Source organism: Neofelis nebulosa, chromosome 1 (genome assembly GCF_028018385.1).
Source record: "Neofelis nebulosa isolate mNeoNeb1 chromosome 1, mNeoNeb1.pri, whole genome shotgun sequence".
NCBI lineage: Eukaryota > Metazoa > Chordata > Mammalia > Carnivora > Felidae > Neofelis > Neofelis nebulosa.
In genome coordinates this window covers 33193067-33216922 of record NC_080782.1, presented here as the reverse complement: position 1 = coordinate 33216922, position 23856 = coordinate 33193067, and the positions used below count along the sequence as shown (strand labels likewise).

The following is a 23856-nucleotide window of genomic DNA, read 5'->3' as shown; positions in this document are numbered from 1 at the left end:
TGGGCCCAATGTACTTATGTTTTCCGACGTGAAGCCTACAGTTGAACCAAGGGCCTCCTTGATCTGCTTCATCTGCTCCCCTGAACCCTTTTTCAATGGAGTTTTCCCTTAGTCCTTTGCGTCTAGGCTGGCCTCTCAGCTGGACTGTAAACTCCTTTAAGGCAGGATCCCATTTTAATGCTATGAATTCTCGCCCAAGGCCTTCTCCCCGACCCCGGTTTGTTTTACCTCGCGACTGAACGAGTCCCGCAGTCTCACGGGGCCTGATTTTGACTGCGCGCACCTCAACCTGCGCAGCCGCAGTTTCCCGCGCTCCGGCACTGCCGTCGTCCGCGCGCCTGACGCCCCCGACTGCTGCTAGAGGGCGCTCCGGGTCCGGGTGGCCCGGACTACAGATCCCAGAGGGTAACGGGGGTGGAGGCTACCGCAGCGACTTCTGGGATTTGTGGTCCCGGGAAAGGGACTGGCCGACCTTAAGGGCTTTGAGAGTCGCCTCTTCCCTACCCGCTTCTCTGAGCGGTTCCGACGCCTCGGGTCGGCCAGGCCAGTTTCTTGAGAGACCTGGCATCAAAGGCAGGCAGGTAGGAGGTCGGGCATGTTAGTTTCCGCTTCCGGTCGGTAAAGGGCAAGGACAATGTAAACACGGGACCAGGGGAGTGGTCATTAGGTAACTGAGGGTACTCTGACCGTGGTGGAAGCCCAGGAAGAGGAGGAAAACGAGGCTGGTGGGTCTTGTGGTTAGGGGAGAAAGGACCTTCAGAAGTCGGAGTTGAGACGCGACGGAGGTACGGCAAAGCCGGGACGCTAAGGTTGGTCTTTAGGGACGAGCATTTCTAGGGGTCGGACCCTCCCTTACACCAAGGCAGGAGCGGCTTCCGCGTTTCCACGGCGGCGGGTGCGGCTTTGACCTTCCCTTAACGGTGGGAGGAGCGGAACCGAGCTTGCTTCCCACCTCTGGTTGAGCGTGTCTGCAGCTGCTGGCGGCCTGGTGGACTCGCGGGGGACGTCCAGGGCAGCCTTTATGAGCTTCGCATATCTTTATTGTTTTGGAAACGAGAGGAACTTAGTAATACAAGTTTCTCTCGCGCGGTGACATTTTCGGGTAAATTGCTTCTTGAATCTCTCACCTCTGACTACATCCCGATACCCGAAGGATCCTGTTTTGATTTCCTAATGGTGTTCATCTAGTGGTTTCTCGCCTTAGGTGCTGCCTCCTCCTATGCAGTGAAGACAGGCATTCTCGGTTTGTGGTTGGATAAACTGTCCAGCCGACAACAGTAACTGAATGCCTACTGTAGAGATCATTACACCAGCAAAAGAATTTAGAACACAACATTGTTGTTTAGAGTTTCATGGCATTCATTAACTATGATTCTATGTAAAATGAATTTATGTTTCATGAGTTTAACGTGAAACCTCTGTGATTATGGTTTACCCATATGGTTTCTTATCCGGGTGAAAAAGCGTAAAGGCTAAGATGTTGGCGCCTTGTGCATCTAACTATAGATTCAGGAAAACCTTATTTATAAGAAGCTTTAATTTCATGTTCAGATATCCTTAGAGGAACAGTAAACTAGTACTAATTAAGATACCTTAATACCTGAGTATTAAGTTTTTCAGGATAGAAACTGTTTTGCATGTGTCCTAGGACTAACCCGACTTTTATTTTTGAAAACCTGTCAGCCTCCCCTCCAGGAAGCCTCAAGAGTCTCCACTGAAGTCATAGTATCCTTTTTTGTTTACTCTCCAATAGCACTTATCCTGGAGTGCTACCTTGTCTCCAGACAGTTGAAGAAAATACAAAACTGTGCTAATGGCCCTTGGTAACAGATTCAGTGGATTTTAACCTCAGTGGCCCTTGATACTGTTTGGTATCTTTATTGATCCCTTATTGTTGATTTTCCTATCTTCCCATTCTCTCTAGTGACTCAGAACTTTTCTTCTCAAGTACTCAGATCTGTTTCTTTTCCCTTTTCTTGGAGCCAATGACTAGCCACCTATTTCTCTGGGAAATTTGAAGCTTGGGGTATGAAATCCTTCATTGTCTTTTCCCTCTACCCCTGAACTTGTCTGTACTTTTCACTCAGTATGAACTCTTGTCTGAGAGGAATATATTCTTTTCACTCTCTTCAAGGCTAAACTTGTCAGTTACTAGCAGTCATCAGGCCTTTTATACCCCGTAACCTCATTCTCTCCTGATCTCCACAGCCTCTGGTCTCCAGAAGAGCTTAAAGCATTTGTGGAGGAAAATGGCAGAAACACCTGAGGCGGTGTTGTGCATGGCTTTTCACACATGCTTGAGAACCACCATCTGAGGACTTAGCCTATACCTGTCTTTGACATTTAGAACAATGGTTCAGGTTGGAGATAGGGGATGGTAATGGGAGTCTGATTACCCATTAATTTTTAAAAAATATATTTGGGTCTCTCTGTTCCTTTTTCCTTTCCTCGCCACCTTAAACCCTGCTTCCAATAATATATAGACCTGACTGATGATTTCTAATGTAATTTGACATTAGTAAATACACCAGACGTTCCTCTGTTAACAGGGTTCCCACAGTACCTGGTTCCTCACATTGCTGCTTTAGGAACAGAGTTCATTTGGAAACTTGAAGGCAGGAAATGTAGTCATCCTCATTCTTGTCACTTTTAGGGACAGTCATAGATACAAGAGTTCTTCTTGATGTCCTGGTGTCTTATGAGACCTTCCAAATGATTTATTTTCTGACGTTGTTTTCATTCTGTGCCTCTGGCCTTCTTTTCCATAGTAACCACACTTCATTTTCAGCCATTTCTTGGTTCTTCCCTTAAGTTACTTATAGTCATCTTCAAACATAGGAAACTCATTCTTCTCTATTATAACGGGTCTGGGTAGAGAGTCTGGCATTATCTTGATTTCCTAGTATAGCTTATAATACATTACTACTCTGGGTTGTTTTTTGTTTTTTTTTTTTTTTTTTTAAATAATCCCTGCTCCAGGGGAGAATATGTGATTCACCCATATCTGCTTGTGCATTTCTTGATCGCAATAATTTATTGAGACTTCCTTGTATTCATTAGAAACTTAGGCACATGACCTATAATCTTCTCATCCCTACAAGTTCTGCCATTATCTTAGGTCTTTCCATGTGAATAACCTCATAGTCACCTTTACTTTTTTGTCCCCTCCCTTCTATTGATTACTTATATTTCATTTCAGCCATGTGCCTCAGTGATGAAGACCTTGACACCTGGTAGAACTTATTCACTATTTCGTTTCCCTTCTTCCTTTACTCCTCGAATGCCCATTATTTGATAATTTTATAAAAACATCTGCTTCATTGCTTTTCTTTATCCCCCTGGTTGATTACTCAGTTGATCATAATCTCTTTGGAGTTACGGAGTCCCTTGAGAATGGAATGAAAGTTTAGACACTCTTCTCCAGAAAACACACAGACATAACAGAAATTTATATGCCTTTCCAGGAGTTTCTCAGTATCTTTAAGCTCATCCATATAATTAGTAAGAGTTCTTGGATCTCATCATAAATTCCTTCTCTAAATAAATACTTGTTGAATGCTTTTATGGTTTTCTTTAATTTTGTTCCATCAATTGTCCTTTCTTATCCTTTACATTTGTGTATCATTGCTGATATACAAAACAGTTTAACATTTGTTATTTAAAAATTTTTTTTAATGTTTTATTTATTTTTGAGAAAGAGAGAGAGGGGGCCAGAGGGCCAGAGGGGAAGAGGCAGAGAGAGAGGGAGACACAATCTGAAGCAGGCTCTAGGTCTGAGCTATCAGCACAGGGCCCAGAGTGGGGCTCGAACCCACGAACCGTGAGATCATGACTTGAGCTAAGTCAGGTGCTCAACTGACTGAGCCATCCAGGTGCCCCTAACATTTGTTATTTTTTAGATTTACCCAATAGTTCTGTGAATGAAGTTATATACCAAGTTTGACTCTTAAAACTTTTTATTGTGAAAAATTTCAAACGTGTATGAGAGAGGAAAGTACAAGGAATCCTATGTGCATATCACCTAACTGTATCTATTATCAACTCAGAGCAATGTTTTCATCTGTATTTCTCCTGTGTTGTACCCTGCCCCCTCTGGTGATCACTTTGAAACAATTTTTTAGATATCATAGGATTCCATGTGAAATATTTTAGTATACATTCCTAACAGATAATAGTACTGTAATTATGTTTATAGCAAGAATGCTTATCTTTTTGTTATAAACATAATTACAGTACTATTATCAGACCTTAAAAAATAGCAGTAATTTTTTAATACCATCAAGTATAAATCAGTGTTCCGATTTTCCCTATTATTTCCTAAACGTTTCCTCCCAATTGGCTTGCTTGAATCCAGAGCTAAACAAAACCCATGCATTATATTTGGTTATTAAATCTTTGAAGTCTCTTTTTACCTCCATCTTTCTCTGTCTCTCTCTCTCTGTCTCTCTGTCTCTCTTTCTCTCTGCTTTCCTGGAAGTTTATTTCCGGAAGAAACCAGTTTTATTTTTTAGTTTTTGTTATTTGCTGTCTGCATCTCTGGCATGTTATTTAGCATGCTCATCTGCATTCCGTATTTTCTATAAACTGGTAGAGTTTGTTAGACTTGATCTGATTCAGGATTAATTTTTGGCACGGATACTTCATGGGTAGTATGCCACTTCCAACAGGAGATACTTACTGACCAGTTGTGTTCCTTTGTGATGTTAGCACCCTTTGTTGATTATTGCCTTGATCCATTATTTAATTAAGAGTTTAAAAAGTGGTGACATTTAAGCATCTGACTCTTTTTTTTCTTTTAATGTTTTATTTTTCTTTTTGAGAGAGAGCAAGTGTGAGCAGGAGAGGGGCAGAGAGAGAGGGCGATAGAGGATCCAGAGTGGGCTCTGAACTAATAGCAGAGAGCCCAATGACGGGTTCGAACTCATGAATGGTGAAATCCTGACCTGAGCCCAAGTTGGACGCTTGGCTGACTGAGCCACCCAGGCTCCCCAAGTGTTTGACTCTTGATTTCAGCTCAGGTCAGGATCTCACAGTCAGTTGTGAGATCAAGGTGTGAGATCGAATCCTGCCTGCTTGGAATTCTCTTTCTCCCTTTCCCCATCCTCTGCTGTGTGCTCTCTCTCTCAAAACAAAACAAACCAAAACAACAACAAAAAAACTGGTGACAGTCTGATTCTCTTATCTGTCTTCACCTACCATTTGTAATACTTCTCTAAAGGCCAAATTTGAATTTTAAAGTTGTTTGTTTGTAATTTTCCAGAATGGCTTCCTTTGGATGGAAGAGAAGAATTGGGGAGAAGGTCTCAAAGGTCACTTCACAGCAGTTTGAAGCCGAAGCTGCTGATGAGAAGGATGTAGTTGAGAATGAAGAAGGGAGCTGGCTTCATGCGGTTAAACGCAGGAAAGAAAGTCTTCTCGAGGGCTGTGTTGAGAAAAGTAAGCAGCTGAAGGATGAAGGAGCCAGTTTGGTTGAAAATAAAAGGTATGTTTTTGGAGTTTTCTTACAGAGAACAGTTTACATTTCTGACTGCCAGTAATGAGATGAAGAGTTATGAATTCTATAAATTTATGTTTTAAAAATCTGATCTAGGTGCTAAATTTATCAAATAAATAAGTTTTAAAGACATATTTAGCATTCCCATGGAATCTGAAAGTTTGTAGAAGAGTCTTCAAGATACTTGTAATGTCTGCTTTTGCCATCATTTTTGTTCTGTCTAAATAAGGGTATATGCTAAATGAAATGTAATGCAAATTATTGCTTGATAGGAGATAGTTTAATTTCTGGAATCTTTCTCTTTGTGTTATTATATACCAGATATATTAGATGTTTCTTGAAGGGTTTTGAGGACATGTACTTTTTTGTTTTTTTTAAATAGATGTTCAGTTATCCTTTGCCATTGGCTTTTATATACTTCAGTAAATATGGTTGGTGCACAGGAATTTGACAGTAGTTTCATTTATCCTCAGCCCTATCCTCAGCTAAGCTCTTATACTTTTCTGTTTACTCTTTACCCTTTTCTTTTTTCCTTTTTTCCCTTTCCTCTTTTTCCTATTCTCTTATTCCTTTTCCCCTGCCTCTGCTTAGGTCTTTCAGTGGGACCAAAAATCATTCTTTCACAAATCAGTGGGGAGAGGACCCATTGGTTAGTAGATTGTGTAGAAAAAGCTAGAAGTTTATATATGGGAAAACACAATTCTATATATAGGAAAATAAAATACATAGGAAAACAAAATATATATAAAAAATGTATCTAATACCACATACAAAGATGGACTCTAGAGGGATAGAAAATCTCAATGTGAAATGTAAAACTACACAGTTAACGAAAGAAAATATAGAAGGGTAGCTTTATAACCTAGAGGCAGGAAAGGACTTTTTTTTTTTTTTTTTTGAAGTTTATTTATTTATTTATTTAGTTAGTTAGTTAGTTAGTTAGTTAGAATGAGAGAGAGCATGTGTGCATGCACAGGCAGGGGAGGAACGGAGAGGAGAGACAGAATCCCAAGCAGGTTCCTTGCCACCAGCACAGAACCTGATGCAGGACTTGAACTCACGAACTGTGAGATCATGACTTGAACTGAGATCAAGAGTTGGACGCTTAACCAACTGTGCCACCCAGGTGCCCCACAACATTTTTATTTTTTTAAATTTCAGTTCTATATTAGAGTCGAAAGAAGCTCAACACCCCCCCCCCCATATTTCCTCTTATCTAGACTCAAAATTTCCAATAATTGCTTTATTTAGTTATCTTTCTGTACGTAAATATGCACACACTGACATACATAGTTTTATATTTCCAGTTTTTTTGGTGATCTATTTGAAAATAAGTTGTAAACATAATGACACCTCTCTCCTAATTTAGCATGCTTCTTATAAGATTAAGGATATGCTTGGGGCTCCTGGCTGGCTCCCTTGGTGGAGCATGTTGCTCTTTATCTTGATCTTGGTCATGAGTTCAAGCCCCACATTGGGCATGGAGACTACTTCAGGAAAGAATAAGGAAATTCTTTTATTAAACACAGTAACTGTTAACTCTATGAATGTTAACATTCCTATAAACTAATATGCAGCCCATATTTAGTTTTTTCTAATTTTCACTGAAACGCCTTTTACAATATTTTTTAAAAACCAGGATCCAATCAGAGTTCATACGTTTCATTTGGCGATTATATCTCTTTAGTGTTTATGTAGGTCCTCTACTGTATCCCCCATGATAATGACTTTTTGAAGAGTCTAGACCAATTTTCTATTTGATTGTTCCCTTATGGATGTCATTTAACTTGTTTCTCTTTCTCACATGTTTCTTGTAAACTGAGGTGTGGAGGTTTGATTTAGATTCTGAGTAACCTTTTGGCAAGAATACTTAAGAGTTATGTTTGTGCTTTCTATTGCATCATATTGGGAGATAAATAACAGCAGGTTGTTAGCAATGCGGCTGTTTGAAAGACATCATGCCTGTGTCAGTCAGTTTGCTGTGTTTAATATCTGCTGAAAGTCGTATTTTTATAAAATTTTGAAACATTTATCCTTAGTGAAGGAAATAAATCGTATTAAGAGAATTAATCAGCATGAGGACTGTTGTTTTATTTGCACTATGGATATGATTTTGAGAAGATGTATGGTCAGCAGTAGTATCTGAATAGGTCTTTGTTTAAGACAGAATATTCTTCAGATCATCCAGAGATCTAAAGTCAGGTCTGTGTGCCTTTGGTATCTTCCATGTGATAAAGAAGAATTGGGGAAATTAAAAGAAGTAGTACTGAGCAAAAAGCAATTTTCTTTTCTTTGCTCTTTTTTTCTTCTTTCTTAATTAAATTTTGTCAGGGTGGTTATAAGATTCCTTGTTAATCATTTTTTAAAAAATATTTTTTAACATCTATTCGTTTTTGAGAGTGAGACAGACAGAGCGTGAGCAGGGGAGGGGCAGAGAGAGAGAGGGAGACACAGAATCTGAAGTAGGCTCCAGGCTCCTAGCTGCCAGCACAGAGTCCGCTGTGGGGCTCGAACTCACGTACTGCGAGATCGTGACCTGAGCCGAAGTCGGACGCTTAACCGACTGAGCCACCCAGGCACCCCCTTGTTAATCCTTTTTGTCATGAATGAGTCAGAGTTGAGGAAGCAGCATTTTAGTGTCTAGGTCTGTTTTTATTTTAGATTCTTGGAGTAGTCTTTTATTACTATATTTTAATAGAAGATATCAAAAGGTGCCTAAACTATAGTATGTTAGCACCTCAAATTGGAAATGAGATAGAAAATAAATAACAGTCAAGGACAATTAACAGCTTAACAGTCTAGTTTTACTTTGTGAATTCTCATTTGTGGTATTTTAGCCATAAAAACTTTTTCTTTTGTAGAACTTTGCAAGATTGACCATTCTGTCTTAGTCAGAAGAAACCAACTATAAATTTTCCACATTTATGAAATCATTTGCAGAACATCCATAAAACATCTTTAGAAATTCCTGTAAATGCCTGTTAAAAGTTCATTAACTTTGTTTTTGCCTTTTTCTCTAGACCACACTAGTGCAGAAGGGAAAAGCTATTCAGTTATTGCCATGGGAGTCCCTGTGAATTTCCTGTGGTAGAGGAGAGCTATCCACTGTGTAGATAAACAAAATAACTCTTGTTTTCTGCCTGCATGTCAAAACATTGAGTCATTTCACCAAAATCAGCTGGGTTGGATGCTTTATTTTGAATGGAGAACACGGTGAGATGATTAAGTTTTTTGCTGGTTAGCATTTGTTTTGGAGTATACATACACAGCTTAGGAGAGAACTAAACAGAATAAAAAGAATCTAGTGGAATTGAATGGTTTGGCTACTCTATGCCAAAACTAAATAAAAATAATACTTTAAAAATATCTGAGATAAAAAGCATACATAAGATAATGTTAACTTCATTTAAATAATATGAGGAATAAAAAAAAAATGAGGGACAGTGAAGCTAAATTAAACAACAATAACCACAACCCCCCCAGTCCCTGTCTTTGAATCAACTTAATCTTTAAGCATTCTCATTTTTACTACATTTTAGTCACACCAGCCTTCCTTGGGTTTTTGAACACAGTTCTGATACAGCTTTGTCTCCTGACACCTCTGTCTGAAAAGTTCTTGTCTTCTGTTTTCTGATGTCTGTCTTCTTGTCCTTCTGATCTCTGCGCACATGTTTTCGTCTCTGTGAGCCCCTCTCTGGGCATCCAGTTGGAAGTAGTACCCCCAGGTCCCCTTTGTCTTTAATCACATGAACCTTTTTTGTTAGCATTTCTCCCTTTTTGAAGTTACCTTATACACTTATTTAGCTATTTGCTCATATGTTATCTGTTTCTCTTCTGTAGGAATGTGAGCTCCAGGACAGTAGGGACTTTGTGTGACTTTTCTACAATATCTTCAGCACTTAGAACAATTTGTGGCACCTACTAGACCCCCAGTCAATATATGTTAAATATTTATAAAACTACATTTTATTTGCTATATTGTGGCCAAATAGGTGTTTTGTGGCTTAACTACCATTTGTTCAATTGTATCTATAGGAATGTACATTTGTAAAAAATATTTATTTATTTTGAGAGAGGGAGCATGTGCATGAGCAGGGAGAGGGGCAGAGAGAGGAGGGAGAGAGAATCCAATCCCTGTCAGCGCAGAGCCCGATGCAGGGCTCAATTTCACGAACTTTGAGATCATGCTCCGAACTGAAATCAAGTTAGATGCTTAAGGACTAAGCCACCCAAGCTATAGGAACGTACATTTTTAAACTCCAAATTAGAAGACAGTATTTTATTTTTTATTTCATATCCCAGCCACAAAGGGCCTTTGGGATTAGAAGTTTCCTACCCTCCTCTTGCATAAGAATATGGCACTTGAGGATCATTGCTCTTTTCTGAGTCTCATTTCTTTCCTCATAACCCACACTTCTCCCTATTATATCATCCTCTGGGAAACCAGATGGATCCTAGTGTCTTGCTGAATTCAGGAGCTGGAGACGGGGTTTTAGAGAGGCTGAGGTAGCTAGAAGTTGTGGAGCAGAGTACCAGAGAAGAGGGAGCTCCTCAGAGGAAGTGCTCTAGAAATCTGTACGAGGTCCCCTGTAATTGTTGAACGTTAAGCCATTCAGCTATGGGGGAAATTCCACAAGTCCAGCAAACTGACTGGGGAGTTGCAAGCTGAATCATTCCAGAGTTCATACAGAGCAGAGAGACATTCACGCTTCATCCACAGAGTGGAGAGTCTTTGGTGGTCACCGGTGACATTCACTAAAGTCCCCAAAGGAGATATGCCATACTAGAACAACTATACTATCCCTGGAGGGAGGGGTATGATAGACCTTCCCTAGCAGAGCTCAAAAACAGGTTTTGAAAGGTTTCAACTCATATAGAAGTTATTTAAATGCCTGCCAGAGTAGTCAAAAATTTCCAGTCAGCTGCATAACATTTACAAATAGCTAGCATTTGATGAAAAATTACTAGACATGCTGAGGAGGAGAAAATTGACTTGTAAACAGGAGAAAAACCAATTGACAGAAACAGATTCAGGAATAAGATAGATGATGGAAATAGCAGATGAAGACTTTACAGTGGTGATATAACTGTTCAAATACTTAAAAGGAAACATGAACCTCATCAGGAGTGAAATGAAAGATAAACAAATGGCACATCTAGAGGTGAAAGATACAGTATCCAAAATAAAAATACACTTAATGGTATTAACAGCTATGCTAGTTGAGTCCTTTGACAAGCAGATGCCAAGAGCAGATTAAGTATGCAAAGATTTATTAGCGGAAACATCTGAGTGAAAGAAAATGGGAAGGGAGCTGGGTTATTTGGGAGAGCCATCAGACCACGGTGTCTGACCCAGAGTGAAAGAGAAAAAGAAGGATATTTGAGTGGAAGCATCTTAGGCAAGACCTTGGGTACTCTTGGAAGTCCAGGTCATCTATAAGGGAAGTCCCATGGCCTCCAGCGAATGGGCCCATCTTACTGTCACCTGCTATTCTCAGTCAGTGCGGGGAACAGCCCATGGGAAACATCCTTGCTGCAGATGGGGCTGTGGATTTCAAAGGTAGCAGCGGAGGTGAAGGTCTAGTTAAGGTAATAGGATGACATTTTTAAGGTTCTGAAAGAAAGTAAAATTATCGGCTTAGAATTATATATGTCACAAAAAATATCTTTCAAAAATAAAGGCAAATGCGCCTGGGCAGCTCAGTCAGTTAAGCATCCAGCTCGTGATTTCAGCTCAGGTCATGATCTCACGGCTTATGAGATTGAACTCCACGTAGGGCTCTGCACTGACAGCATGGAGCCTGACAGCAGGGATTCTCTCTCCCTCTCTCTTGGCCCCTCCCTTGCACTCTCTCCCTCTTTCTCAAAATAAATAAACTTAAAAAAATTAAAATAAGGCAAAGTAACTTTATCAGACAAACAAAAGCTGAAGTAACTCTTGCCAGTAAGCCTACGCTTCAAAAAATATTAAAAGAAACTCTTCAGGGGGAAGAAAATGGTATGAAATGAAATCTGTATCTAAACAGAACAATAAGGGGGCATCTGGGTGGCTCAGTTGGTTAAGCGTCCAACTTCGGCTCAGGTCATGATCTTGAGGTTTGTGAGTTCGAGCCCTGCGTCAGGCTCTGTGCTGACAGCTTGCTCAGAGCTGGAGCCTGCTCCAGATTCTGTCTCCCTTTCTCTCTGCCCCTCTCCCGCTCACATTCTGTCTCTGTCTCTCTCAAAAATAAATAAACATTAAAAAAATTTTTTTAAACAGAAGAATAATGGGTGCTAGATATGATAAATAAACATAGGTAAGTATGAAGACTTTTTAAGTTTTAGAATTCTTTTAAAGGATAATTGATTTTAAAAAACTAGCAACATGTTCCTCAAAAAACTAAAAATAGAACTACCCTACGACCCAGTGATTGCACTACTAGGCGTTTATCTAAGGGATACAGCTGTGCTCTTTTGAAGGGACACATGCACCCCCATGTTTATAGCAGCACTATCAACAATAGCCAAAGTATGGAAAGATCCCAAATGTCCATCGATGGATGAATGGATAAAGAAGATGTAGTATATATATACACAATGGAGTATTACTCGGCAATCAAAAAAGAATGAAATCTTGCCATTTGCAACTACGTGGATGGAACTGGAGGGTATTATGCTGAGCGAAATTAGTCAGAAAAAGACAAATATCAAATGACTTCACTCATATGAGGACTTTAAGAGACAAAACAGATGAACATAAGGGAAGGGAAACAAAAATAATATAAAAACAGGGAGGGGGACAAAACAGAAGAGACTCATAAATATGGATGACAAACTGAGGGTCACGGGAGGGGTAGTGGGAGGGGGGATGGGCTAAATGGGTAAGGGGCACTAAGGAATCTACTCCTGAAATCAGTGTTGCCCTATATGCTAACTAATTTGTATGTAAATTTAAAAAAATAAAATTTTAAAAATAAATTAAAAAAATAAACTGGCAACATATTAGAGATTTATTACGTGCAGAAGTAAATACATGACAACAGTAGTAATTGAGCAGGCAAAGGAAAAAGGAATTATATTGTTATTAGGCTCTTATAGTATATGTGAAGTAGTATAGTGTTATTTGAACCTAAACTCTAGAGCAACCACCAAAAATAATAGGAAGAAGGTCATAAGCCAAGGGTGGAGATAAAATGAAACATTGGAAAGCGAAATTTTTAAAAAGTACCATTTACAGTACCATGCCCAAACAAAATTATTAGAAAAAAATTCAACAAAATATGTATAAGAACTGTACATGGTAAACTATGGAACATTGGTAAGAAAAATTTAAGGAACTAAATTGAGATAAATATATACATGTATATCTATACATATGTGTATTGTATATGTATATTTATTCACATACACACATATGTATATATTTATACACACATGCATCTATTTACACACACATATAGATGTACATATTTATGCACACATATATACACATATATGTATATATTTATACATACACATACATATATATATATATATATATATATATATATATATATATATATATATACACACACACCCAGTTCATGAATCAGAAGATGACGTTCTGTTAAGATGTTAGTTCTCCCCGGGGCGCCTGGATGGCTCTGTCGGTTGAGCATCCGACTTCGGCTCAGGTCATGATCTCACGGCTTGTGAGTTTGAGCCCCGTGTTGGGCTCTGTGATGACTGACAGCTCAGAGCCTGGAGCCTGCTTTGGATTCTGTGTCTCCCTCTCTCTCTGCCCCTAACCCACTCTCATTGTCTCTGTCTCTCTCAAAAATAAATAAACATTAAAAAAAAAAAAAAAAAAGATGTTAGTTCTCCCCAAATTGAGCTGTAAACTCAATGCAGTTCCCATCAAAACCCTAGCAATCTTGATTTTGTAGTATTTGACAAGCTTATGCTAAAATTTATGTGGAAATGTGAAGAATCTAGAACTGTCATCACCACATTCTTGAATGCTGTACCTTTATAGTTTTAGTGTAAGAATGAACATCTGCAGATCCTAAAGAATATAAAATACAGAAATGACTCGCATTTATGCAGTGAATTGATCAAAGTTAAAGCTTCTGGTTATCAAAAGGCATAATTAAGGAAATGGAAAGTCAGGCCACAGACTGCAAGAAAATATTTATAATACATATATCTGACATAAGACGTTTTCCTAGGCTATATAAGGCACTCTCACAACTCACTGGTAAGACACTATCCAATTAAAGAGTGGATACAAAATTTGACCTGAAGCTCTACAAAAGAAGATAGATGAATAGCCAGTAAGCACATGAAAAACTTCTCAGCATGATTAATCACCAGAAAACTTCACATTCAAATCACAGCATACTAGTACATAACCACTGGAATGGTAAAATTGAAAAGACTGGCAATATCAAGCAAGGATGTGGAGCAACTCAAAGTTTCATATATTGCGTATGAAAATGTGAAATAGTTTTACTACTTTGGAAAACAGTCTGGCTGTTTTGTGAAGTTAAACATACACCTTACCGTACAATCCAGCAGTCTACTCCTTCCTAGATATTTATTCAGGAGAAAGGAAAACATATATTCACTCAAAGGCTTATCTAACAATGTTCCTAGTAGTTTTATTCCTAGTGGCCATGAAATGCAAACGGTCAAAATGTCCATCAACAGGTAAATGGATAAACAACTTTTAGTGTATCCATCCAGTAGTATCCTATGGAATAATGAAAAGGAATGATTGATGCATCCAAAATTACTATGCTCGGAGAAGGAAATCGGAAAGAGTGCACACTATCTAATTTCATCTGTGTACATCTCTTTAAAGACACATCTAATCTATAGTGACAATCCTATTGACTGATGAAAAGGAACGATTAATGCATCCAAAAATCAGTATGTTCAGAGAAAGAAGTCAGGAAGAGGGCATACTCTCTGATTCCATCTATGTACATTTCTAAAGACAAATATAATCTATAGTGACAGAATATCAGTTGTTGTCTGGAACCAGAAATTGGGGTGGGTTGACTGTGAAAGGGCATAGGGAACTTTTGCGTTGTTATGATGGTTGTGGTATTTACATAAGTATACACATTAGTAAAAACTCCTCGAAGAGCTATGCTTAGAATGGGTACATGTTTTGTCATCTAAATTATACTCCAGTAAATTTGATTAAAAAAATCAGCCTTGAGTGCTTGATAAATGTAAAATAATTCTTTATTTGTTTCATTTATCTCTATGTTCAGGATATATTTTTGTTCTGTATTTGCTGTTATTTTGCAAGTTAATTGATACAATGATTTCAATTTCAGTAAGACCCTGACTCGATATTGTGTATTTGGGGGTCTCGATCATTTTATCACCCTATTGGCCTTCTTAATTACCTCCTGTGCTCTGGAAGCAGTGGCAGAAGTCCCCAGTCTTAATCTGGAAGCGGGGAGGGGAATACACAATTCACAGTTGTGTGTATTCCCAGTTGTTGGGTTGGAATCTCACCTCCTCAAGTTACCATCTTAAAGGTTGTAAAAAATCCAGTTGCCGTTTTTAGGTTGGATTTTTTGTAAAATGATGACATGGATTAAGTACATCAAAATGTGGAAGAGCTTTAACTTAGCATGAGTACTAATCATTAGAGTGGTGGAGAAGTAGGGGTGCCTCTAGAGGAAGGGAGGAAGGTTGATGAACAAGAGGAAGCTATTTCTACTTCCTAGGATACAAACTTTTGCTTCCTTGTGATTCCCTTTCTCTCGTCTGTCCTTCCTTCCTTCGTCTTTTTTACGCTTGATATTTTCTCGTTTATTTAGCACTTAAAGGGTTGTTGAACACGTGAACTGTAGCACAATCCAAGTATGTTCATGTCACCCTTCCTTCAAAGGCAGCACAGTTCTTTAGCATTACAGAACCTCCTGCTGTCAGTTTACTTCATTAGTAACTAACTGTAACTACTCTTGGAAGACTTCAGTTTGCAATAGAATGGGTTTTAAGATCTGAAGTTCTACCTTACAGTGTTTATGATTCTTTGTAACCAAAATCTGGTGTATTCTTCTATCTAACCAGTAAGTAATTTTGACGCTTAACAGAGACAGTATTGTGAGTATAGTGGTTAAGAGTGTGGAGTTTGAAGTCATTTTACCTCCCTTCAGATCCTAGCTTTATCATTTCTATCTATATAACCTTTGGCAGATTATTAACTTTTTAAGTATTAATTTCCTCATATGTAAAATGGTGAGCCTTCTCTCATAGACTATTTGGGGGATTAAAAGGCAAGTTAATGTAAAGGAGATTAACATGGCACCTAGCATCTAGGAAACATTCAATAAATGTACTTCAGATATTATATTTTAGGATTTTGTATGTGATTGGCACATTTCATGTAATATTAAGACTTTTTATGAGTTATTTTGTTCAGATGTCATTTTCTAGAATTGTTACTAACTGGGATATGCACCTTTTCAAGAGTCGCAGGGTGAGTCCCAACTTTGAAATGTTGGCTTTTAAGGTTTCAGCCACTAGATGGTGATATTTGATTATGTAGCTAAGTTCGATTTTTCTCTGTGGGAATTAGTGTGTATGTGTGTGAAGCAGAGATATCATTAGAATTTACCATGAATTTTGTCTCTTGTCTAGAAAAGTATACCTACCAAAATGAACATGAGGGCGATCTGGCCTTGTGATAAGCATTTTACTGGCGTCCGCATGAATCTAATGACTGATCTTCATTTTAATGTCATCTGTTCCTCTCTTTGGTTTCTTCTCACTGGTATACAAACACACCCAAAAGCTTTCCTTGACTCCTACCATTTCTTTGCTCCCCTTTCACCATAAACTCCATTCTTTTTTTTATGTTTATTTTTGACAGAGACAGAGACAGAATGAGAGTGAGTTAGGGGCAGAGAGAGAGGGAGACACAGAATCGGAAGCAGGCTCCAGTCTCCGAGCTGTCAGCACGGAGCCCAATGTGGGGCTCGAACTCACGAGCTGTGAGATCATGACCTGAGCTGAAGTCGGTTGCTCAACCCACTGAGCCACAAACTCCGTTTCTTGATGAATCATCCTCTGGGTCCATTCCAGTCAGGTTTCTGTTCCCACTGGTCCCCTGAAGCCACTCTTGTAAAGGTTATATGACCTTCGTGTTGTCAAATCCAGTCATCATGTCTCTGTTCTCATTTATTACTGTGCCTCTCGTCGTTCAGCATAGTTGACCACTGTCTTCCTAAATACACTGCTCTCTCATCTACAGAACACCACACTGATGGTTTTTCTTTTGTTTCACTGCCCACTTCTTAATCTTCTTTGCTTCCTGTTTTCTTGTCTTCATTTTCTAAATATTGATGGACCACAGTATTTAGAAAGTACTTCTCTTTTCTATGTCCATTTTTTCCCTTCTTAAACTTATATAGTCTCCTGCTTTCAGTGTGCCGTCTCTATACTGATGACTGCCAAATATGTCTGCAGTGCTATCTTCCCACCTGAATTCCAGACTCTTAAGTCTCCAGTGCTTACTTTATACCCACTTGGATATCTAATTAGTATCTGAAACTTAACATGTCCTAAGCAGAGGTCTTGATTCCCTGACCCCCCCGCTACACACACACACACACACACACACACACACACACACACACACACACAAATATCTGGTCTTTTTTAGTCTTCCCCATGTCAGTAAAAGGCATCACTGTTTACCCAGTTACTTATGCCCAAAAGCCAGGGGTCAACTCTGCTGTGCATGTGCCATTACAGAGCTAATCAACCCCAGTCACCTCCAGCTCCCTGCCCTTCATGCTGTTCTTATGGCCATAAAGCCTGGGCGGCGGCTGCTGTTGTTACAGACCAACAGCCCCCGTTCGTGGTGCTAACTGACAATCAAAGACCATCCATCACACCTTGACACTGGCCAGCTTGGACCCGTAGATGCTCAGATGGGACCGGGTTACGACTCTTTGGGGTAGAATTTGACGGATGGGAAACAGGGTATGGGAGGGAGCCTGCAGATAAATTCTTTTCCCTTCTTCCCCTCACTGGACAGTTTCCAAGGCACACAGGTTTTATACAAGCTTCTGAAGAAGTTCTACAAGATTAGCAGTCATCTGTTTGTTTTTTAAGCTGTTGCCAGCCTAGCAGATGCCTTGTATTTATTCTCCCTCCTTCCGGCCTCACTTCTTTTTCCCCTCACTCTTGCTTCCCTGGGATCCTACCCCCACAAAGTAGAAGCTTAGGCCCCCGGGCTCTATTTCCCTGGGAACTCAAGCTGAGACATCATCCTGGATTTCCTTTCTTTTTTTTTACTCTTCATATCCAGTCCAAGTTAGAGTGACTTTATTTTTTAAACATATTTTAAATCTTTTTTATCCTCTCCTCTGTTTTCGTGGCTGTCCTCCTAATCTAATCCCCTGTCATCTCTTACCTGCATCATTCAAGTAGTCTCCTAACTGCTCTCCCTGTGCTCCTTCTTACACCCCTACAGACCACTCTCTCTGGGCCTCACTGATTTTTTCAAGATGTAAAGCAAGTCTGTATGTTTGTTGCACAAAAACTCTGCAGATTCCTCATCACACGTACAGTTAGAGCCGGGGCTTTGGGTCTACACCTCCCATTCCCCTTCCTCCTCCTCCATAGCCATCCCGGTTTCCTTTCATTTCCTCAAAACTTGGGGGTGTTTGGCCCTCTCTTGGCTTGGGCTCTTCCTTTGTCTGGAGTGAACTTTCTCCAGATCTTCAATTAGCTGACCACTTTTGGTTAGTCAGATCGCAGCTCAGATGCCTTCCTAGAGAGACTTTTTCTGACCACATGTTCAGAGTAGCCATCCAGTGACCTCCCTTTCACATCCCCCCCCCCCCCGCTTGTTTTTTTTTTATTTTTTTTTATCACACTTACCATATTTTAACTTAGGCTTGTTGTTTTTCCCTGCCTTCTTCCTGCCTGTGAACATTCTAGAATGTAAGATCTAGAAAAATGGTAGGGTCATTTTATATCTTGTTGAGTGCTACAGCCTCAGTACCCAGAATACTACCTGGGCCAGAGTAGATGTTTAATAAATGTTTATTAAATGAATAAGCTGATGACTATAGAGCTCATTAAACCTGAAGCTGTCATAAATTGGAAATCTAATTGGGAGCAAAGTAGCTAAACACTTTGACATTTCTGTCTGATAAATGAGTGTGCTAACTTATTTGGCTTGCTCACCAGCTGTTCCTTACCTCAGCATAGGGTATTGTCTCACCCTGCCCCTACGCAGGCCCTGCAGCCATTCTAGTTGCTTCCTGCCTTGGCTGGTTCCCCAGCACACTGTCAAGGTTGTCTTTAAACTGGCCAAGTCAGACTCTGGTCATTTATTAACCATAGTGACTTTAAACCAAGTTTTTATCTCTTAATGCTTCCTATCCGACAGCCGCAGCTGGGCTGTGTCTGTTCGGTGCGTTCCAAACTGAAGTTGAATTAAGAGATATGCTGTAGGAGCCAGGAGAGACCATCGATGTTATTACGTGCCAGGCTTCCTGCGATCCCCAAATGGAGGACCTGGGCAGTGCCACCCTTTATTTGTAGGCCAGGGGAAGTCTGTCAAAGAGAGAAATGAAAAATGAGGGTGGAGAGGGAATTCAGTAAGCTTATGATAGTGAAGTAAGTGCCCACCGGTTGCTGCTTCTCTCTAGCCAGTGGAAAACAGCTCACGTGTTCCTTTAAACTTTTGCATGTTTTGTGGGCAGAAAGCACTTTTCACTTAGCTGTGCCTCTGCTGCCGCCAATGCCAATGGCTTCAAAATAAAAGCAGCACAGTTTGGGGGGGTGCAGTGGACATTTTCCCCCCTCAAATCTGTGTGCCTGTTTTTGCACATGTATATGTTTATGTGTGTGTCTGTGTCAACATGCTGCCTAATGAAAAGAGGAAACAGAACTAGTGATGGTCAATGTCATCTCGAACTTCTTAGTTTACTTTGTACTTTGTGATAATGTAAGCAGCTTTGGGGTTGGAGGGCGGGGGTGGGGTAAGCCACCCTGTTTCTCAGCAGTAGTGCTGTTGGCATTTTGGGCACGACAGGCATTTGGTGTTTGTCGGTCAGGGTGGCCCTCTGCCTTGCCAGATGTTAACATCCCTGAACCCTTGTCACTAGGCCTCCAGTGACAACCAAAATGCCTCCATAAATTGATATAAATGCCTACCTTGGGGTGATAAATGTTCCTGGTTGAGTTAGGCAGAAAATAGGACTGAAAGTAAAAAGGATATTTGATAAATGTGACAGAAACAGTGGTTGGACCAAGTAGTGCAAGGGTTGGCAAACCACGGCCTGTTTTTATAAAGTTTTATTGGATGCAGACATGCACATTTGTGTAAGATGATGATGTGTATGATGACGTTCTGTGGCTGATTTTTGTGCTACAGCAGAATTGAGCAGCTGTGAAGGAGACTGTATGGTCCACAAAACCTAAAATACTCATGGACCTTTGCTGTGCTGACCTTGGTCTCTGGACCAGCTGCTTCCTCAAAAGCCACAAAGACTCCTGAAACCTCACACATCCCGGGGCTTTAAAGTCCTCTACCTAGAATTAAAAACAAAAACCTAATGTTTATTTATTTTTGAGAGAGAGAGAGAGAGAGAGAGAGAGAGAAGGAGAGACAGACAGACAGCGTGAGCAGAGGAGGGGCAGAGAGAGGGTAACAGAATATGAAACAGGCTCTGGGCTCTGATCTGTCAACACAGAGCCTGATGTGGGGCTTGAGCTCATGAACTGCAAGATCATGACTTGAGCCAAAGTTGGACACTTAATCGACTGAGCCACCCAGGTGCCCCTCTACCTAGAATTTTAATCTCTTGGTTCTTTCTACCCATATTCCCATTTCCCTTGTCTTGGGATTTCTTGTGATTTCTGTATCTGGAGTGGTAAGATGGAACAAAGTAAGAATTAAACTATTTTCTGCTTTTGTTGTAAGGTAAAATTTGTTTGTATTTCTTTCCATTTTTTTTCTGAGGTATTTTCATCATACTAGCTCTTGTCTCCTCTTTTCATGTCTTTCATGCTTTTCTTTGCTGTCTTTTAAGACTTCTTTTGGAGAAGGTAAGACAAATGAGGTAGATAGAATCTGGAATATTAGCACCTTCTGTGTGCCTGGCCATGTTCTGGGTGTTGTAGATACAAGTGAATCTACCTTTTGGTCCCTGAACTCATTAGTGAAGAGAAGATAAAAATGCATGGAAGAATTAGAGAAAAATTCAATGGAAGACAACAATGGGGTAGTTGGAAAAGTATTAGTCTTGTAATTGAACTAGCTTCAGATCATGGCTTTTACAGGGTTAATACCATTTGTCCTGTAGCTGCTCTCTACCTTTGTTTCCTCATCAGTAAAATGAGAACAAGCAATGCCAATCTTATGAGCACGAAGTGAATGAACTTTTCGTGAGAATAGTTGTTTAAGTGATTGTACAGAAAGTACTTTGTAAAACAAATACTATGGGAATAAAAGTGTTACTCTGTGGTCATGTAAGTGGTACTCATGGTCCTCATGATAAACAGAATTTTAATTTGGTCTTGGAGAGAGAGAGCCTTTGAATAAGTGAAGAGGAGGAGGAATGAAATCCTAGATGTGCTTATGTTTGTGTACTGCTCAGCCCACATGAACAGGAACATGATACGTGGGTAGGGAATGGGCAAATGTGCAGCCAGCAGGGAGCAAAGGTGGGGATGGGGTGTCATAGAAAACAGATTGGACTGATAAGCTAATACTGGAAAAAATATACTCACTAGTATCAAGTCCTGCAGAATTTGCTACTACTACATTTCTTAGAATATTACGAGTAGGAGGATTATTATGAAGGAGTAAGTCAATTTTTCAGAGACAGAAGAACATAGCAAATTTCCAAAGTTTTTCATGTTGTGTCTGTAATAACATTTGGAAATATTTAGAGATTAAGCTTGAAATCACCCATAAAGAAGTACACTTTCTCTTTAGGTGACATAGTTATAAATAGTCAAAATGGGTATTAAGTATTGTTGAGTGTCATGTACCTTTTTCCCTCCATTATCAGTTACATATGAAGTTTCTCTAATGCTTCTCTGAGGTATTTTCTACATGGTCATGTGGACTTCATACTTTTTAATAAGTTGCTGGATTTAATTTATTCTTTATTTAGGATTTTTATCTTATGGACTAGAAAGTCTGGAGTGATGATTAGGATTCTCTTTTTTCAGATAGTGTATCTTTTTGAGGACAAAAGCATTCTTTATTTTTATTGCTAGGTTATCCAAATATACTGAAATACATTAGGAGGCTTAAGACTACGTCTTTAGCTGTGTTATTTAAAACTTTGGCTTAGGCAGTGGCAACTGTTTTCTGGTTCAGGCCATATTGTCCTCCTTTACCTCACAAAGACTGTAGACCACTTGTGTCTGCCTTATTCCTTTAGAAATTATTGATATATGTTAGGTCCTATTGTGTTAGCTGCATTTACCTTGGTCTGCATAGAGCTTTTATTTAAAAAAAAAATTTTTTTTAATGTTTATTTATGTTTGAGACAGAGGAAGACAGAGCATGAGTGGGGGAGGGGCAGAGAGAGAAGGAGACACAGAATCTGAAACAGCCTCCAGGCTCTGAGCTGTCAGCACAGAGCCTGATGCGGGGCTCGAACCCACGAACCGTGAGATCGTGACCTGAGCCGAAGTCGGATGCTTAACCGACTGAGCCACCCAAGTGCCCCTGCATAGAGCTTTTAAACAAACACAGAAGTAAATGTAAACAGGGAGTCACAGTGAGCCTGTCTGAGGAAGCAGGAAGGCAGGGTGATTTGGTTTAGCTAGGGGAAGGGAGTCCTATTTATTGTTTTGCCTTTTGCAGACTTCATGATTTTATCATATATTTATCATTAAAATAAGGCACTTATTATAGTCCTGCCCACTTACTTACATGTTTTAATTTGATCCAAATTCTTCTATGATACTGGAATTAATTTCTAGTGAAATTTATTTGTTTATTTATTTACTTTTTTGAGAGAGAGAGAGAGAGAGAGCACAAGAGGGGGAGGGACAGAGACACACACACACACACACACACACACACACACACACACACAGAATCCGAAGCAGGCTCCAGGTTCTGAGCTGTCAGCGCAGAGCCTGATGTGGGGCTTGAACTCTCAAACTGTGAGATCATGACCTGAGCTGAAGTCAGATCTTTAACTGACGGAGCCACCCAAGTGCCCCTCTAGTGAATATTACTTATGACATTTGTGTGTATGCTCAATGAGTGAATAATCTGGGGGTAAATAATTTTATTTTTAAAATTTATTTAATTGTTTTGAGAGAGAGAGAGAGAGAGAGAGAGAGAGAGAGAGAGAGGGAGAGGGAGGGGCAGAGTGAGAGGAAGAGAGAGAGAATCGCAAGCAGGCTCCACACCAACAGTGCAGAGCCTGACCTGGGGCTCCCATCTCACGAACTGCAAGATCCTGACTTGAGCCAAATTTGAGAGCCAGATGTTTAATGGACTGAGCCACCCAGGCACCCCTAGGTGATAAAATAATTTTAAATGATCTCTATATCTGAAGTAGAAATTGGGAGGTTAAAATTGTGACTTTTTACTTGTTTCAGAAAACTCATTGTCTAGTATGGCAACGAGTAGACCAGGGCAATTGCTTTCAATACAGGAACAACTAGGGAACATCCTGTACCACGTAGAAGTTGGCATCATTGTTTTAATTTGCTTTGGAAAATGACCTTTATTCAGTGTGCATACATCTTTATGTAATTTCAGAGCTCCTTCCTACTGTTTCCAGAGGCAGTTGATCTGCTCTGAATTGTTTGTTCTTGTCTATAATAAAAAATTAAAAACTTTTAAGATGTGTTTGTTCTTTTGTGTAAGTAAATAGTTTAAATTATTACTGAAAGTGGGCTTTATGATTCAGCCTAATCCTGAGTCCACGTAATTTTAATAAGTGATAGTGACTAAAACTCGGAGCAGTTTGGAATTTAAAGTATATTTATATCTTTCCCTTGCCTAATAAAACCACCCAGGAACTCTACTCTAAGCATTATCTCAGCACTTCTTTCCAATCCAGCCCTCCTTTCACTAAATATGTATGTCTTGAGAAGATATGCAATAATTATGTTTTTTCTCTTTTATTGCCTCTTGCAGATCCTTTTTTCTTTCTTTCTGAGCTATGGAAATTAGGTTCCTTATTAGAATGTTCGTTGTATTAGCTACACATTATTTTGTCCTTGCTTTCTTCAGAATGCTACTCCAAATTCTAGACAGAAAAACCTCAAAATAACTTGAGGAATTTTTTTTGTTTAATTCAGAAAATTTATCATTGTCTAAAAGTTGGAACCTGATTTACCTACATTGGAAATCACACAACTTTCACTCAAATTAAACCTGTCTA

At 39.6% G+C, this 23856-nt stretch overlaps 1 protein-coding gene across 7 annotated transcripts in view; it reads left to right on the top strand.

Moving 5' to 3' along the window:
- The first annotated feature begins 412 nt into the window (after window positions 1-412).
- Window positions 413-23856, top strand: part of TTC33 (tetratricopeptide repeat domain 33) — a 39324-nt gene continuing 15880 nt past the window's right edge. Inside the window, exons 1-3 of one of the 7 annotated variants that reach the window (XM_058718350.1) lie at window positions 588-809; window positions 2550-2615; window positions 5261-5482. In XM_058718350.1, coding sequence (XP_058574333.1) covers window positions 5262-5482 — 221 coding nt within the window. In that variant the 5' untranslated portion in view covers window positions 588-809; window positions 2550-2615; window position 5261. The other 6 variants (XM_058718329.1, XM_058718387.1, XM_058718360.1 and 3 more) reach the window with 6 other exon arrangements.